The sequence below is a fragment of the Salvia miltiorrhiza genome, chromosome 8 (genome assembly GCF_028751815.1).
Source record: "Salvia miltiorrhiza cultivar Shanhuang (shh) chromosome 8, IMPLAD_Smil_shh, whole genome shotgun sequence".
Classification (NCBI taxonomy): Eukaryota; Viridiplantae; Streptophyta; class Magnoliopsida; order Lamiales; family Lamiaceae; genus Salvia; species Salvia miltiorrhiza.
The window spans coordinates 35442839-35460037 of record NC_080394.1 but is presented as its reverse complement, the minus strand read 5'-3'; the positions used below and the strand labels follow the sequence as shown (position 1 = coordinate 35460037).

The 17199-nt window shown below is 37.5% G+C and overlaps 1 protein-coding gene across 1 annotated transcript; it reads right to left on the bottom strand.

The window, feature by feature from the left end:
* Positions 1–5193: 5193 nt before the first annotated feature.
* Positions 5194–15604, bottom strand: LOC130998394 (uncharacterized). The gene is made up of 5 exons (XM_057923813.1): positions 15479–15604; positions 10099–10338; positions 6215–6772; positions 5877–6102; positions 5194–5779 (listed from the first exon to the last, which is right to left on the bottom strand). Exons 1-5 carry the CDS (start codon positions 15602–15604, stop codon positions 5319–5321), a joined length of 1611 nt encoding a protein of 536 aa, XP_057779796.1. The 3' UTR covers positions 5194–5318.
* Between the last annotated feature and the right edge of the window lie 1595 nt (positions 15605–17199).

The following is a 17199-nucleotide window of genomic DNA, read 5'->3' as shown; positions in this document are numbered from 1 at the left end:
TACGTCCATCTTTTTGCTGTTTGCATAAATTATTTATTAGAGACATGATACATCTTTTTGCTTATTACCGAATTCATTCACATACATCGATTTTCTTTGATGAAAAGTCTGTAAGCTTTTGTTGTGTTATTTGTGATCATGTTGTGATCATGTTATCTTTCTCAGACTTTTCCCATCTTTTTACAACTGCAGTTTGTACTATTTTCCTGAAGTTTCTCAGACCTTTTACACCTTTGGTTCTTACTGTTTGGTTTAATTGTCAACACGGATACAGGTGTTGAGTCAGGGAGTAATGAGGGTCGTCGCAATAGGAGGGAAAGGTCTGACAAGACTCAATGATCGTGGTCGACGAAGGAAGAGGCTGTGTTACTGGCTGCTCTTAAGGAATTAGTGGCTCAAGGATGGAAGTCCGACAATGGCTTCCGTGCAGGTTTTCTTACCAAACTCGAGGATGCTCTGAAGAAGGAGTTTCCCGGCACTGATTTGAAGGCCACTCCTCACATTAACTCAAAAATTGGGACTTGGAAGAAGAACTATTATTCCTTGTCTGCAATGCTAACACGTAGTGGAATTGGGTTCAGTGCAAATGGAGACCATATGATTGATTGCAATAATGATCAGTGGGAACAAATAGTCAAGGTTTATGTGTCACTTTATTTCCATACTGCTATACGAACTTGTTAACTGTTGTTGATCATATAATTTCCTTGGCCCTGCAGTGTGACAGCAATGCGCGTCTTATGCGTTATAAAAGCTGGCCTTTGTTTGATGATTGGAATGAGATTTTTGGGAAAGACAGAGCAACTGGAGAGAAAGTTGAGGACTTTATGGAGGTAGTTAACAAGATGGCTGGGAGCGAGAACATAATGCATGAAGAGAACGCTGGAGACGATGGACCACAATACCAGTTTGATGAGGAGAATGAGACTGATGCGGCAGAGGACATCGTCTGCCAGAGTGGTGGAGGTGCTAATGGGAAGTCTACAAAGAAGAAGCGTAGAGGAGATGAAGTAATGGATGGGTTCTACGAGCTGCTAGTGGAACTCGGCAAAAATAGTGACAAGAGGCTGGAGACAATAGCCGCTCGCATAGGCTACGAGTTCGATTTAAGCAAAGCACGGACTGAAGTGTACCATACTGTGAACACACTCCAGGCGTGACAAGGAGCGACAAATTTGAAGTCTGTGAAATACTTTGTGACAAGGTGGAGCGACTGGAGCTTTTTTTTAGTCTCCCAATGGAAGCAAGGGCTGAATATTTGATGCGCGTTCTTGAAACTCGTGGGAAGTGAATGGCAGGCTGCTAGGAATTATGTTTTACTTTGTTTTAAGAATAATCCTTATGATGCATTTGGCTGATGACTTCAATACCTCACACACTATTTTGATTTTGTTTGTGTGAGGTTTTTGGTATTTTGCAGTTATGTTTGAACCTTGGTATTTTGAGTATTTATGCAATATTTATGCTAGTAATCTTTTGATGATTTTTGGTTATTTCATGTTGTGGATCTCTAATATTTATAAGCAATATATGTGTTTCTACTTCTCTGCTTTGCTTTTTTTTTATGTTATGAGTTTTATGAGTTACTTGGTCCACGTAGAGCATGACTTCATACCATGTGGATCTCTAATTAAATAGTTGAAGAAGTAACGAGCTCATTGTTTATAAGAGATTACTTGTATTGGTTGTACAGCTAGAAGCAGTCCTTCATCTAAATCATGTGAGTCAGGCATAAGAGCATGCTGCAGGGCATTACCAGAAAAATGAGGACATGTAGTTGTTTCATGAGAAGGATCGAGCCATAGGGAGAAAATAAGAAGTTTCTGCCCAGCTTTTCAATTTACTTGCATACTTAACTCATTATTAGCAAAAAAGGCATACCAGTGGCAGAATATCCATCAGATCACTATTAGCAAAAAAGGCATACTTCACTCACCTGCTGCTGCAAACCTATGAGTGCGGCTGCCTTGATGCTGGTCCAACAGCTGTTTATCTCTGCTATGAACAGCTGCTGATCTTGATGCTACCTGCCGCAGCAATACTCCGAGTGCAATTCTCTTTAGTGCTGCTGCTCTTGCTGTGTTTTGCCACCATGCACAGCTGATTTACTTGCTTCTAAACTGCTGCTGTGGACCACTAAGAGATGAAGCGTGCTGCCACTGCACTTTGTTTCAGTTGGAACCAGAGGACCTTCTGCACAATCGTTGATACTATGATATTCACCTGCTTTCATTTTTTTTGTCTCTTAAGAAAAAAGTTGTCTCACAATTAACCAAAAGCTCCATAAATTGCAATGCTTTTTCTCGGGCTACCTCAGCAGATATTTGGAGTTGAGGTTATAATTTTCGATACTTTTGAACTCTAGACCGTAGAGGACTTGAAAGTATCTTTGCCGACTCTAGTAATTTGTATCAACTTCTGACTATTTGAGGTCACATATATATAGTTTTGTGATGCATATAAAATTGGCCTTCCTGATTCATTTTCTGCTTTTGCTCTTGCTTTGGCTTCTATAATTGATAGTGCTGAAAAGTATCGCCATGGTTGTTAGTAACATGTGATTTTGCAGCTCATAAACACATGAATATATGTAGATGAAATGTAGATACTTGTATTTGTGTTTTATTTGAGGATAGGAATAGCCATATTGACACTGCTGGAGCTGCTTGTTATGCTCATGACTGCTCCCCCCTCTTCTGCAGTGTTGTAAAATTTCAAACTAACTCTTGATGGCTAGTTAAATTATATCAACAAAACTCTGAAATTTGTAAGAAATTTAAAAACCTGATAAATTTTGTGAATTTAGCAAACAATTCAACTAATCTTTCCATTAACAAGTTTCTTTGAAGTTGGATGACTGAACATTGACATCTTTGTTTTTGTAGGAGAAAACAAGATCTGCTATCCTCAAGCTCTCAACCAAGATGGTCACGAATGCACACTGAGAAAGATAACATGATTTGAATTTTGGATATCCATTATATACATGTGTCCATTTTCGGTGTTTCCAATATGTTGCAGCTCATTAATTTATCCGTAAACAGGAGCTTAGATTTATCGAAATTGTGCCATAATATATATCTTTGTAATCCAACAAAAAAAGTATGATTGCTTATAAGCAACCATGCACCACTTTAATCAAAAGTTACTTCCCTAGAAACTTAGAAAAACTAAAATAACATAGATTTAAACAACCCACAGCACTAAACATCCCACACGGTCTAGTTCGATGCGCAAGAACCCTCGCCACCTCTATCAGCTTGCTCCGCACCCTCACTACCTCCATCAGCTTGATCTGCACCATCGCCACACTTCAGCCCCGTACCAGAAACAGAGCTTCCAACATCTTTCAGTTTCGATGCAAAGGCATTTCTTCCAGGGAATTGGAGTTTTTGCTTAATTGTTGGCCACTTGCTGTTACCGGATGCAGGAGCTTGCTTTTTTCCAAAGCGACGTCGAGCAAGCCTACTACAACCTGCAAGAGGCGGGGAGGTGACCTCATCATCGGAGGATAAATCTATGAAATCTGCAGCATCACCGGAAGGCTTCTTAGTTGTCGAGTCGCTGAGTATGATGTAAATGCGGGATCGGCTAGCCTCTGCTTTCACACAGTTGGTGCTGAAGAGCTGGGAGAGACGCTTGAACTCGGGTTCATCCTTGTAGAAGTAGGCCTTCACGAATTGATCATTCTTGACAAAGTAGCAAAACCATGTGTAAGATAAAATCATGAAGGATGCCGAAAATGTGTAATTATAAATTATGATATAAAACCTGGATCATATCACGCCACACATGCTCCGGGGCATTCACCACTTTCCGCTTGACATCCCAGAAGATTTCTTTGCGTTTGTTCATCCTTGTGAACGTCCGGTAACGGCCCTCCAAGAACTCAATCCGCTCCTCGATGTCCACCAATTTGAAGGATGTTTTGAACTTCTTATTGAGGGCAGCAAGTGCGCACAAGATTGTGTCTGCAGACTTGTACGGTGGGAGCGGGAAGCATGCTGCCTTCATGGAGATAAGCTCTTGGAGAAGCGCTGTGTCTTTCTCCTTCGTCCATTTTTCATCATACAAATACCGACTTTGGGCTTGAATGCGGGACAAATGAGACATCTTTGGGGTGAGTTCTTTGCTTTGGATGAGTGAATGCATTTGTTTGCAAAGCATTGAAGATTATATAGAAGGGAATTTGAGGATGAAGGTAGATGACAAGTTTATGGAAAAAAAATCGATTTGACACACATACATTATCTATGCAATTTCAAGATTAGATATGGCAAAAAAAATCATTATGTATCATTTAAAACTTGCATGCAATATCCTCTGCAATCTGTTCCATTTTTTTGCTTAAAAAATTGTTAAGTTAAAAATCTCATTATGGCATTAATTAAGGTATCAACTACAATATGTCATAGAATATTGGCGATCTGTAAACTTGATATCATTCTTTTGAAAAGTTAGTTTCTTGTTAATTCAATTTATGGTTTCCTTTTTGTTGAGCCTATGCATTTGATAATTAACATTAAAAAATAAAAGATACTTGAGGCGACAAAACAATGAAGCAAAAGTAAGGAGTTCTATTAATAATACCGTCTCAATTGTTGCCACAAGGATCTGCACCCTTCCAGTTCTGGGAAAGGTTTTTCCAGCTAGATTTGATTGCATTTAGAGCAGCAACTGCAATAGATGACAGCAGCTCGCCTCTTCTCCTTACACTTTTGAGAAGCAATGCAACCTCTCAAATGGATTTTAAATTGTATCTCAGCCTTGAATCATAAAACACAATATCCCTGGATAGCCATTGCATTGAAATATATACATTAACACATACATCACAAGCGAGCGAGAGAGACAGAGAGAGAGAGGGGTTGATGCTATCCCAATAAAAGGATCAGTCACACAACAGGAAACTAAGCAAATTCATGAAGCAATAAAGTAACTTCCAGATTTTAATAATTTGATTTACAGAAAATAACAGAAAATATCCATCTTCCTAGCAAATATCCATACAGCGTTTACACAAAAAATAAAGTAAATAAAGCTCAAAAGGAAGCAGTGAAGCCAATATTTAATCTTTCAAAACAATAAGCATTTGAATCCATGTCTTTACATAAGTAATATAATCGAAAGAGCCCAAACACAAGCTTTGAAATCAAGCATTTAATCCAAAAGAGTAAGCAATTTAAACCATGTCTTGACATAGTTAACAGAGTCTGAAAGAGCCAACAAAATCTCACAAAGACACCATAGGATAGACTTTCAATTTGACACTACTATCACAATTTTTCAGGACTACATAAACTAGTCAAACTTATCAACTAATTTCCTCTCAAATACTGTTGCCACATAGCATTTGCCAAGGAATCCCTCTCCGCGTTCCACGCTTGCGATGCCTCTATCGAGTCAATGCAGTGCAAGTGATCTATTTCTACATCATCGTTTTCATTGATAGTGGTATCATATTGCTGCTCAATTGGGTCGAAGGCCATCTCATTTCGGATGAAATTATGAAGTAGAAAGCAGGCCATTATCAACCTAGTTTGGACCTGAATAGGGTAGTATGTTGTACTCCGCAAAATTCCCCATCTCATCTTCATTATCCTAAAAGCACGTTCAATAACATTGCGTGCTTTTGTGTGTCTTAGGTTAAAGAGTTCCTCTGCATTTTGTGGTCTCGCTGAAGTAGGTCCCCACTCTTTCAAATGATAGCGAACACCTTTGTATGGAGCTAGGAATCCCTCGCTATTAGCATAGCCGTTGTCCACTAGGTAGTAGTTCCCTATATGTGCCAAAAAGGATAATTTAGTGAAGCTAATATAAATTAATATAAAATATGCAGCAATTACAAAAAAAAACTATAATTTTTTTATTTTTACCCTTTGGTACCCTAAGACCGTAGGGTCGATTGAGAGCGTCACGCAATATCCTAGAGTCGGCTGCTGAACCTTCCCATCCTGGTAATGCGTATACAAACCTCATGTTTTGGTCACAAACACCTAGCGTGTTTGTTGAAATATGTCCTTTACGTGTCCTATATCGTGCCTTGTCACAATTCGGCACTTTCACGTTTATGTAAGTGCCATCTAGCGCACCAAGACAGCCCTACCCAAAACAAAAGGAAACAAACATCATATAGTTAGTTGAAAATGTCATAGTTCAGTTGGAGTATCGTAAGACATGCGTGAAACAAGAATGCAATATCCTATGTCCATACCTTAAACCACTTCCATCGTGGATCATTGTTGTCACCAGATACCGGATCAGGCTTCACTAGGAGTAGAACATGTAGCTTCAAGATGGCTTTCAAAACAGTGTAAATATAGCGCGATATTGTTTGGCCCGATCTCCAAAAATCAAAGCGCACGACACGATTTTTCTTATGATGGGATAATACGGATAAAAACATGGCCAACTGTTCCTCAACAGTCACAAATTTACCATCTTTTAATGAACCTAGTTGTCTCATCAGATTACACAATCTCCCAAACGCATTTCTATCCATCCGCAGATTCAACACACAATCTATATCGCTAACCATAGTCATCCTATTTAGATGTTTTACTTGATCAGGGATCCTTTGCAAGATGATGTATGATTCAATTTGATGGCTACGTTTTCTTTTTTTAGACCTCATACGAAAGATAACATCAATCACTAAAGCAATTCGAAATATGAACTGGCGCATTTCTTCTTCAATGAGCCATAACAACAATTGTTTTCTACTGAGAAGGTTTGTCATTTTTGGCTTGAATCTAATAGCAGGCAGCCCACTCTGAAATATGACAAATAAACTAGAATTCAATGCTAAAAGTAACAACTGATTTCTGGAGCCTATTTCTTAACAACAAATGGAAAGTAACAGACGAATCAGGGGAGGAGCACAGGCAACGCAACGAATCTATAAGCGAACAATATGAACAATCAAACTCAACCCAAATCATTTCATAAACAGAAGACCAATATGTACAGATTCGTAACTGGAAAACTATATTCATTCCATTCATTCCAGTGATTTCGTATCTTCTTTGAAGTTTCTGAATTCAGGCATAGTGATCAAACAGTTTAAGAGCATTTTAATCATGCAAGCAGACTCACAAACAGTGTTATAGGGCAACATAATGGTTAAATAGCATAACCAGACATCGTATAAATGTACACATTCATCATTCAATATGTGATATCTCTCAGGAACAAATTTCCAGCATCACTAAGTTTTCATCAAGAAATAGGAAAAAAACCATTCAACCCAAGATTTGATTAAATATGAAACAATAATTACAGAATATTAAACCTTCGCCGAAGACTTGCCACATTCAGCAACCCACTATAATCAAGAAAACTAAACCAGCAATGCGATCAAATACCTAATCGAACGAACGAACAAAGACAAGGAGCAATGGGTGACTAACCAGAATTCAGCAAATTAGTGGCAGAAGTTCTGCAAAGAACTCAAAATCGCGATAGGCCTTCAATGAACGAACAAAGACAAAATCGTGATAAGGATGTCTGGGTAAAAAAAAAAAAATCAAACTTTCAGCAATGATGAACGAGTAAATTTCAATCTCATCAAAGAAATTAACAACAAATTAATCGTGTATGATTCATTTTGGGGATTGCCCAGAATGAACACCACCAAATTTGTCAATCGAAAATTTCTGGGAGATTAACAAGTATCCCATAGCATATCGAAGAATTCTAGACGACGATTAGCGTCGTTTTTTTGTTCAAATGAAGAGAAAAATATGGAATCGTCTTACCAGAGAAGCTCAGCCGCTGAACTAGGGCAAAAAATGGCGTCTTGTATTACAAGAGCTTTTAGGCGGGCTTACCAGAGGGCAAAAACGAAAATCAAAATTTTAATCTGACTAGTGCAATTCCTCCAGAAATTGTAACTGGCGCTCGACGCCTGTTACAGTAACGCTAAAACTAATTTTTAGCTACGGGCCTGCGGGCTGCTACGAGCCGAATTTAAATTTAGCCCAACAAACCAAACTCAAAAAATACGCTGGACTATTAGCCTATCAAGGATATGAGAGCTAACCAAACATGGCCTAAGTGTTTTGGTATCATCAAAACTAGGGTAAGAATATTTCATTAATTTTTCCAACAGTGAGCGCTTGGTGAATTGAAGAAAACAAGCACAGAGGCTACCGAGGACTTTGAGGGTAGAGGGCCGAATGTTTTTTGCAAGTTTTTGGTTAATAGCTTCACAAAGACTGACGTGGTGGACAACAATGTGAGTGAAACCTTCAACTCTTACATTCTCAAGTGTACAGATGAGGTTTTGATTGACATGCTAGAGGATATAAGAACAATGATTATGACTAGGATTTACGATCTATCAAGTAGCATGGAAAAACTCTTACATTCGTCTGATCCATTGTGTCCAAATGTGAGGAAAAAATTGAATAGGTTGCAAGAGAAAATCAGGCTTTGTGATGTGAGGCCGGCTGTTGGGGGGAAAATTTGAGGTGCATATGAATGATGACACCCATGTAGTATGTCTTGTTGATAGGGAGTGTACTTGTAGAGATAGGGAGTTGATGGGAATCCCTTGTTGCCATACTCTAAGTTATATTTTCCATAATAGGGATGACCCCGTTGAATTCATTGATCGTTTTTATTACAAAAATAATGCGATAGAGTGCTACAAACATGGTTTGAGTCCTCTACGGGGTTTTAAGTCTTGGTCCAAGGTTGATGAGGCGCCCATCTTTCCACCTAAGTATTCAAGGTCAGAGACCTAAGAAACGTAGGATTAGAGGACTTGATGATCAACAAACTATGGCTAAGGCAAAATGGAGCATGCGTGGCTTAAGAATGAGCTGCAAGAATTGCGGTGAGTTTGATCACAACAAGAGAACATGTAAACAGCATCCTCGATCGCCAAGAGCAAGTGTAAGTGTTTTCATATGGTTTGAAGTTGGTTTCTCCATTGATTTATGTTCATTCCTACTAACTTCTTGTTGTTTTACCTTGTTAGGAAGCTGAAAATGCAGCCCAAGACACTGTTCCTCGGGGAAGACAACCTAGAGCTCCTCCGACGTCGATGATGACCACACCTAAATCTACCAATCTTACCAACGTGGTTTTGAAATGAGAGATGCGACTAGTAAGTTTTAATTGCATATTGTGTAGGAACGAAATGCATATCATATGAATAGTCTAATTATTGGTGTATTCACAAGCACGGAAGGGATATGGAGCAAGTTTTGACCGAGACGGGCAACATCTATCTTCATGTATGTGTAAAATTCAATATTGTAAGCATATATTCATTCATTGATGTGAATATTGATGCAAGTTGTCTTCTTTTTAGGATTCGGGAACACGACGTGTGCATTTGGTTAGTGGTTCTCGATCGACGGCTTCGAAAAGGAAGAAAGACACAATGACAAGCACTCCGGGATCGCAAGGGGTCGAAGGCGGCAGCCAAGTGGAGAATCTGACCCCTCCATAGAGCTCTAGACCCATATCAATTTCTTTTGAGTAGTTTGTTTTTGTAAGGCTCGTATGTTGAGAATGCACTTTGTCGAGCTCTATCTTTTGTCTTGATTAGTCTCTTTTTGTGATGCTCATGGGATACTAGACATGATTTAGGAGTGTGTTACTCTACTTATTTTGTTGGCTTATTTTCCATGGGTTTAACTCAATGAATGGAAGATATTTTTAACCAATTCTTGATTAGTTATATGCCTCTCCATTTCATCTTTCGGCTTCAACAACTCTTCTTTACCAAACAGGAGCAATGCAGAGGATGCTATTCAGAGATCTCTTATTTATCGGGGAAAAATGTATTGAAACCCATAAATAAAGTTTGAGATTTTTACTTTCAAACAGAGACTTATAATGAAAAAAATAAACATATACAATGATGAAGAATAGCAATATCTACAAAACAACTATACTCTATTACCAAATCTAAAAAACAACATAGAGTCTAATACATGATACACCAAAGAACACAAACAACATAGAGTTTCATACATGATACACCAAATAGCACAATTCGGATGACACATAGTTTCACTTAGGAAGACGAAGTCTCGGTGACGAGACAAACTCTACATGACCTACGAAAATCCAAACGAACAATACCACATAGGTAACAATGAGAACAAAGAACAATGCTTGAAGTCTACCCTTTGTTGCCTTCAAAGATTTCTTCAACGACCTATTCTCAACACGGTATGTTTGCATCTTCATCTCAAGATCCTCTTTCAAATCTTGAAGCTTTTGGGCAGCAAGTTTTTGCTCTTTTTGTATCATTACATTAATTTTTCGTATGCAATGAAGAAGAGCCGATCTCGCTCTACCATCAAATGGATCATCGTACCACTGGAAAAAATTTGCAGTTACCGAGCTAATTACCAAAAAACTGAATTTTAGGAACAATTTCATAAAAACTCAATTAAACATCAATTACAAAAGGAATAAAACTCACCAAGCTTGCAAGAGGACACTTCCAAAATCTTCTACCGGGATTAGCTACACTAAAGGACCTAATAAGGTTACATTCTCCATGAATGCAATGTTCTTTGTTGCCAACAAGATGAACGGAACCCTTCTTCTTCTTCTTGACAAGAACGATGAATTTCTTAAAACACGCTGAGTTTCTTCAAAAATAACATGCTAAGTTTCTTCTTAAAAACACGCTGAATTGCTACGCTGAATATCTTTAATTGAGTTTCTTCAATTGCTACGCTGAATTCTTTTCTATGATTTGGGGGAATTCGGTATGAGGGTAAATGTGGCACATTGGTATTTGTTTTCGTTTTTTAGAAGTTTAATAATGGTGGAAATTCCAAGTGGATCAATAAATCCACCTAATAAATTTCCGGCGTTCCACATCATCTTTCGGGTGCCGGAAAATTTTAAAGGGACACAATTAAGAAAATGTTGGTAGGTTGGGTACCAATTAGATATTATCGAAAAGTTGGGACGTAATCGATAATTCGACCAAAGGATGAGACATAAAGTGACATTTACTATTTTTTTGTAGTTTTTGTACTTTTAAAAATCTTCCTAAAATAAATAAAAAAATTTAAAAAGTTATTAAAAAATTACAAAAAAAACTACAATGTGGAGAAAAAAAATTAAATTCTTTTTTATTTTGAACCAAATAGCATTATTGATTCGTTTAATGTAGAGTCACTTGAAAGGTATATCTTTCCTCACTCCAAATAATGCCTGAATTATACTCCCTCCGTCCCACTTAAATTGACACTTTTGAGTTGGGCACGGAGATTAAGAATAAAGGGTTAAGAGTGTAAAGTAGATAGGGTCCATTTATTTTATGTCTGTAGAGAAAGTAGGGATCACATACAATTTTAGGAAAGCGCCAATTTAAGTGGGACAAACAAAAAAGGCAAGTGTGTTAATTTAAGTGGGAGGAGGGAGTATTTATTCTCTCTCTTTTTTATTGATCGGTATATTGATCCTCTTTTTTTTTTTCTTTAAAAAAAATCAGTATATTCAAAATGAATTTTTGAATTAAAGTCTCCAAAAAGTTTCAGTAACTCATTATTAGAACTCTACTGAATCCCATGTCTCCAAAAAATTAAGTAATTTTTTTCCCTTTTAATTATCAAACGATCTTATCTGTTTGCTAATTCCCTCTACTGAATCCCATGTCTTTACGGCGGACAACTCTTTTTGAGTAGTTCTTTTTTCAACAATGCTATTTGGACAAAATTTGTCCGAATAAAATATGATAAAATATTTTATAAAATAAATTTATTTAAAAAATTTGGTTCAAAATAAAATAGAATTTAGCTAGTTTTATTATTTTTTTTATAGAGTGGATTTTGAAAATAGCCACTTTCATATTGTAAAATTAAAAATTGTCCACTAAAATAAAAACATAAAAAAATGGCCACTGTTACCAAAATACCCTTCCACTTTAAAAATTAAAAAAATGGCCACTTTACATCACCCCTTTAAAAAATCCCGCAATTCACAACCAGTGTGAATTCACAACCAAATTTTTTTGGTTGTGAATTCACACTGGTTGTGAATTGAGAATTCACAACCAGTCGAATTCACAACCATAATTTTTTGTTTGTGAATTCACAACTAGTCAAATTCACAGCCAAAATTTAATTCACAACCAGTCGAATTCACAACTAAAATTTAATTCACAACTAGAATTTTTTGGTTGTGAATTCACAACAAACGAATTCACAACCAAAATTTAATTCACAACCAGATTTATGTTGGTTGTGAATTCACAATCAGTCGAATTCACAACCTGAATTTAATTCACAACTAGAATTTATTTTGGTTGTGAATTCACAACTGAACTGAACTGAATTGAAACTAAACTGAACTGAAACATTAAATTCACAACTAAACTGAAACCATAAACCTAAACCCTAGTTGTGCATTTGTTACGATTGTGAATTCAAGTAGTTGTGAATTTGAGTTTTTAAAGTTTGAATTCACAACTAAAACTAAAATTTATTTTGATTGTGAATTCAAGAATATTAAGTTGTGAATTCATACATGTGGTCGTGAATTCAAAAACATTAAGCTTCTGTGAATTCATAAATTTGGTTGTGAATTTAAGAACATTAAAAAAATAATTATACAGCTCAATCAAATTGCTGTACAACACCAAAATACAACAACTCAATCTACCATCAAAATACATCAATTCCTCTAAATCAACAATCAAAATACAACACAATATTATCCGAATCAATTCAATTTACAATCAAAATCCATTCTTAAGAAAGTGTAGAGTCACCAAAACCAAGCTAAATCAAATCTAAGCACACGCCGATTTTCGATCTAAAATCTCGGAATTCATCGCCGGGATCCTGCTGCCGGGATCGGAACTGCTCTCGCTCCGAGGCTTCAACAAATGCTTCGATCTGATCCACGCAACAAACACAGCCTTGGCGGAGCTAGCCATCCAGATCGACTACCCGATGCCGCAGTGGGGCGCCGCCCTAACCGACGAGTATCTCACCTGCACTTCCGACTTGCTCAGCCTCTCCAACTGAAGACGCCGGTGCGACGCGACGGACGGGCGGCGAGGACGAGAGAGAGAGAGCGTAGAGAGGGAGATCTGGATGGACACGCCGACGGGATTGGACACGCCATTGGAATCTGGATGGCTGGCGTCGTCGTCGGCGCTGCGATGGCAGAGCACGGCTCGATCGGGGAAAATCGGCGAAGTCACCGTTAGGATTGGACGCGCCGCTGGAATCTGGATGGTTTGCTTCGTCGTCGGCGCTGCAATGGCGGATCTGGCTTCCTACGCGGGGGATGGGCGGCGAGAGGGAGAGAGAGAGAGAGACGCCGAGATTGAAGATGAGGAGAGGAAGGCGCGGCGGCAACGCCGACGTCGCCATCGCCGCCATCGGCCGCCACCGCCGTGCTCCAGTCGATCCGCCGCCTTAATCGTCTCTGTGAGAGAGAGTGAGAGAGAGAGAGAGCGCGGGTGGGGGAGGAATGAGAGAGAGAGAGACCGAGAAGATAGAGGGGGGGCGAGAATTGCCTATTTTTAAGGAGGGGTATTTCAGTCTTTTCACACAAAAACTGGCTAAAATTTTATGTTTTAATTCTATAGGCTAAATTTTAAGTTTACAATGTGAAATAGGCTAGATTCATATATTGACACTTTTTTATATTGTAATTTTTTTGTAATTTTTAAATAACCTTTTTAATTATTATTATTTTTAAAGTACACAAACTACAAATAAAATAACAAAAAATAAAAAAAAATTAAAAAATTACAATATGGAGAAACCAATAAAACTAACTAAATCCTTTTAAACTTAAATCAAAATTTATAAATAAATTGATTTTTTTTAAAAAATAACCTTATTTTTGTCCGGACAAATTTTGTCCAAATAACACTACTCTTTTTTTTTTTTTTTTTATAAAAACGACTTTAGCTTGAAATAACTGTCAAAGAACAATATCATTGTCTGAAATCCATAGTATCCATGACTAATTAATTGGTTTGGCACCATAAAAAATGATTAAGCTACATTATTCACCTCTAATATCAACTGGCCACCTAATTATGTTTAAGATACCTTACATGGTAACTCATAATGCCGTCATGTCTAAACCAATAAGGATAGTGATATAAATAACAAAACATTGTTTCTTTAGATAAGGAGCGAAGATACTGAACTATTAACACCCACATTCACCAAGTTGATATCATATGTCCATTAATAATTAATAAAATAGTTGAAAGATTGGAGCCATGAGGCCCTAAAGTTTAAGTGAGACGACTTTTTATAAGCACAGATTGCAAACTGTGATTACTTATACCTTGGCACTTGAGAGTAAAAAGACTTTATTTTTATACTCCATCCGTCCATGAAAGAACTTCCTATATTTCCTTTTTGGGATGTCCACAAAAGAACTTTCTACCTATTTTTGGACTATACCCCACCACTTATAATCCTCTTACTTTTCACTTTCACAACTCCCAATATTAATTATAACACATTTTCACTACTCTCAATACACTCAACTATCTTCCATCCACTCTCATACACTCAATAATATTTTTTCTTAAAACTCGTGCCACTCCCTCCTAGGAAGTTCTTTCATGGACGGAGGAAGTATTATATACTCCCTCCGTCCGCGATATCGTTTCCACATTTACCATTTCGGTCCGTCCTCGATATCGTTTCCACTTCCATTTATAGAAGTAGGATCCACAAACTTCCACTCACAACAATAGTGGGACCCAAACTCCACTCACTACATATGCACTACTATCCACCACTTTTCTTAAAACCCGCGCCGTCCACAATATGGAAACGATATCGCGGACGGAGGGAGTATAATTTATGCGATCACATTATGATCCGTCATAAATTGACTAAATAGAAAAAATTTAATTTATTATTTTATCCATATTGTAATTACAATGTGGACAACATAGTAAAATTAAAGGTTAATGCCGTGAAAAACTATGAACTTTGGTGCGATTTCAAAACTTTCCATGAACTATTTTTTTTATCAAATTTTCCATGAACTTAAACGCCTGAACAAATTTTCCACGATTTTTACCTCTGATGATTGTCCGGTCTTAGGTGGCACCTACGTGGCATTACCGAGCTGACATGACGCCTACGTGGTAATACCGAGCTGATGTGGCGCCTACTTGGAAAAAAAAATAGAAAATCGATTATTTTTCTCTGCTCTGCTCTGGTCGCCTCGCTGCTCTGTTCTGCTCGTCTCGCTGCTCTGCTCTGCTCTGCTCTCCTCGCTGCTCTGTTCTGGCCGCCTCGCTGCTCTACTCTGGCCGCCGCCTCCCTAACCAACCCTGCAGATCTGCCGCCGCGCCAGTCGCCGCCCTCTCCGCTGCTCCGATTCGCGGCCTTTAGCACCACCACACCAGATCCGTCCACCGCAGACCTCCACCGCCGCCGTCCACTGCAGACCTCGCATCATTCCAGAAATTCTTCTTCTCTCCAGACCTCCACCGCCGCCGTCCACCACAAACCAGATCCGCCGCCCCTACGCTGCCTTTACCACCACCACCCTGCAGATCCGCTGCCTCCCTCACCACCGCCTCCGATACCCGCACCAGATCCGGCGCCCCTGCCGCCGCTGCGCCAGTCACCTCCATCCCTCGTTCTTCTTCTTCTCCAAACATCCATCGTCGCCGTCGACTTCTTCTCCCTCAAAATATCTTCTTCTTCCCCAGATCTCGCGCCGCCGACCTCACACCACCCCTCTCTCTCCACCGCCCTCCCCCACCACCTCGCAGATCCGCCGCCCCCCTCCACAGTACCAGGTGGTTAGAAGAGGTCTGCCCACGGAGACGGAAAACCTTCTTTCCGGCGAGCTCGACCACTAACACAGAGAGAGAGAGAGAGGGAAAGAGAGAGAAAGAGAGTTTTGGGCTCAAAACGACGTCGTTTTGATTCACCGCCGATGACGCCATGTCACTTTTCAGGTCACTTAAAAATGCCATGTCAGCACTCAATTTAGGGATGTTTGAAAATCATAGCAAAATTGATCAGCCCCTTAAGTTCATGGAAAATTGGATAAAAAAATAGTTCATGGAAAGTTTTGAAATCGCACCAAAGTTCATGGTTTTTCACGGCATTAACCCTAAAATTAACTATTTTTTTTATTTGAACAAAAATTATAAGCAAATAAATCTTTTTTTAGTTTAATTAATTTATGATTGGTCATAATATGGTATAAATATGATTGTGTTTTCATAATTTTACATCTATACCATATTAAAAATGCAACTTTCAATTGAAAATCAATTTTTAAATTGAGTGGAAATTTTATAGTTATAATAAAATTGAAGGTTTATTTATAAGTTATATTTTTCTTTTTGTATTTCCTTTTCCTTTTTCTCTTTCTTTTTTTTGGTTTTATTTTCTTTCTAAAATTATGAAATTTGACTAATTAATATGCATATCAAATTAAAAATCACGATAAGAGCTTTAATTTGATATATTTTATCTAAATATTTGATTTAATATGTGAAAGTTATATTTATTTAAGGATTAAAATTTTAAAACATTCTCTCTCATCTCTCATTTTTTTTTGAATAAATCTATTTTTCATTTCTTTTCTACTTTGTTTTTCATTTTTATTTTTTTAACTTATAATTTTTTTGTCTTTTCATAATATCAATTTTTATTATTGTGATTTTTTCTTAATTTTTTTTATTTTTTCAATATTCAACTCAAATATATTTAAATAAAATTAATTTTTTATTATATTTATAAATATAATAATTGAGTTGATATCAATTTTATATAAATAAAAAATATAAAGAAATATTTTATGTGCATTGCACGGGGTGTAAATGCTAGTTTTGAATAATATGTAAGCTTTAGGGTTGAATCAACGTTTTAATGAAGTGCACACATAACTAATTTATGCATATCATGCTTGGATCCTAAAGATTCATTTTTTAAATTTGATACTGAAAGTTACTTTGCCTTGCAAAGTTTTATCCGTAATTTTTTTAAATTGCTTTGTATGAACTTGAAAGTCAGCTTGAAATTGATTTTTTGTAATTTAAATGATTTTATAATTGTGTTAATGATTATTACTCCCTCCGTCCCAATAGTAATGTCCCACTTTCTTTAATGGGGCGTTCCAATACAAATGTCTCATTCCATTTTTGGCAATATATTAACTCTCTATACCTAATATTTAAATAATTTCCATCAACCCACTTTATCTACTTTTTAC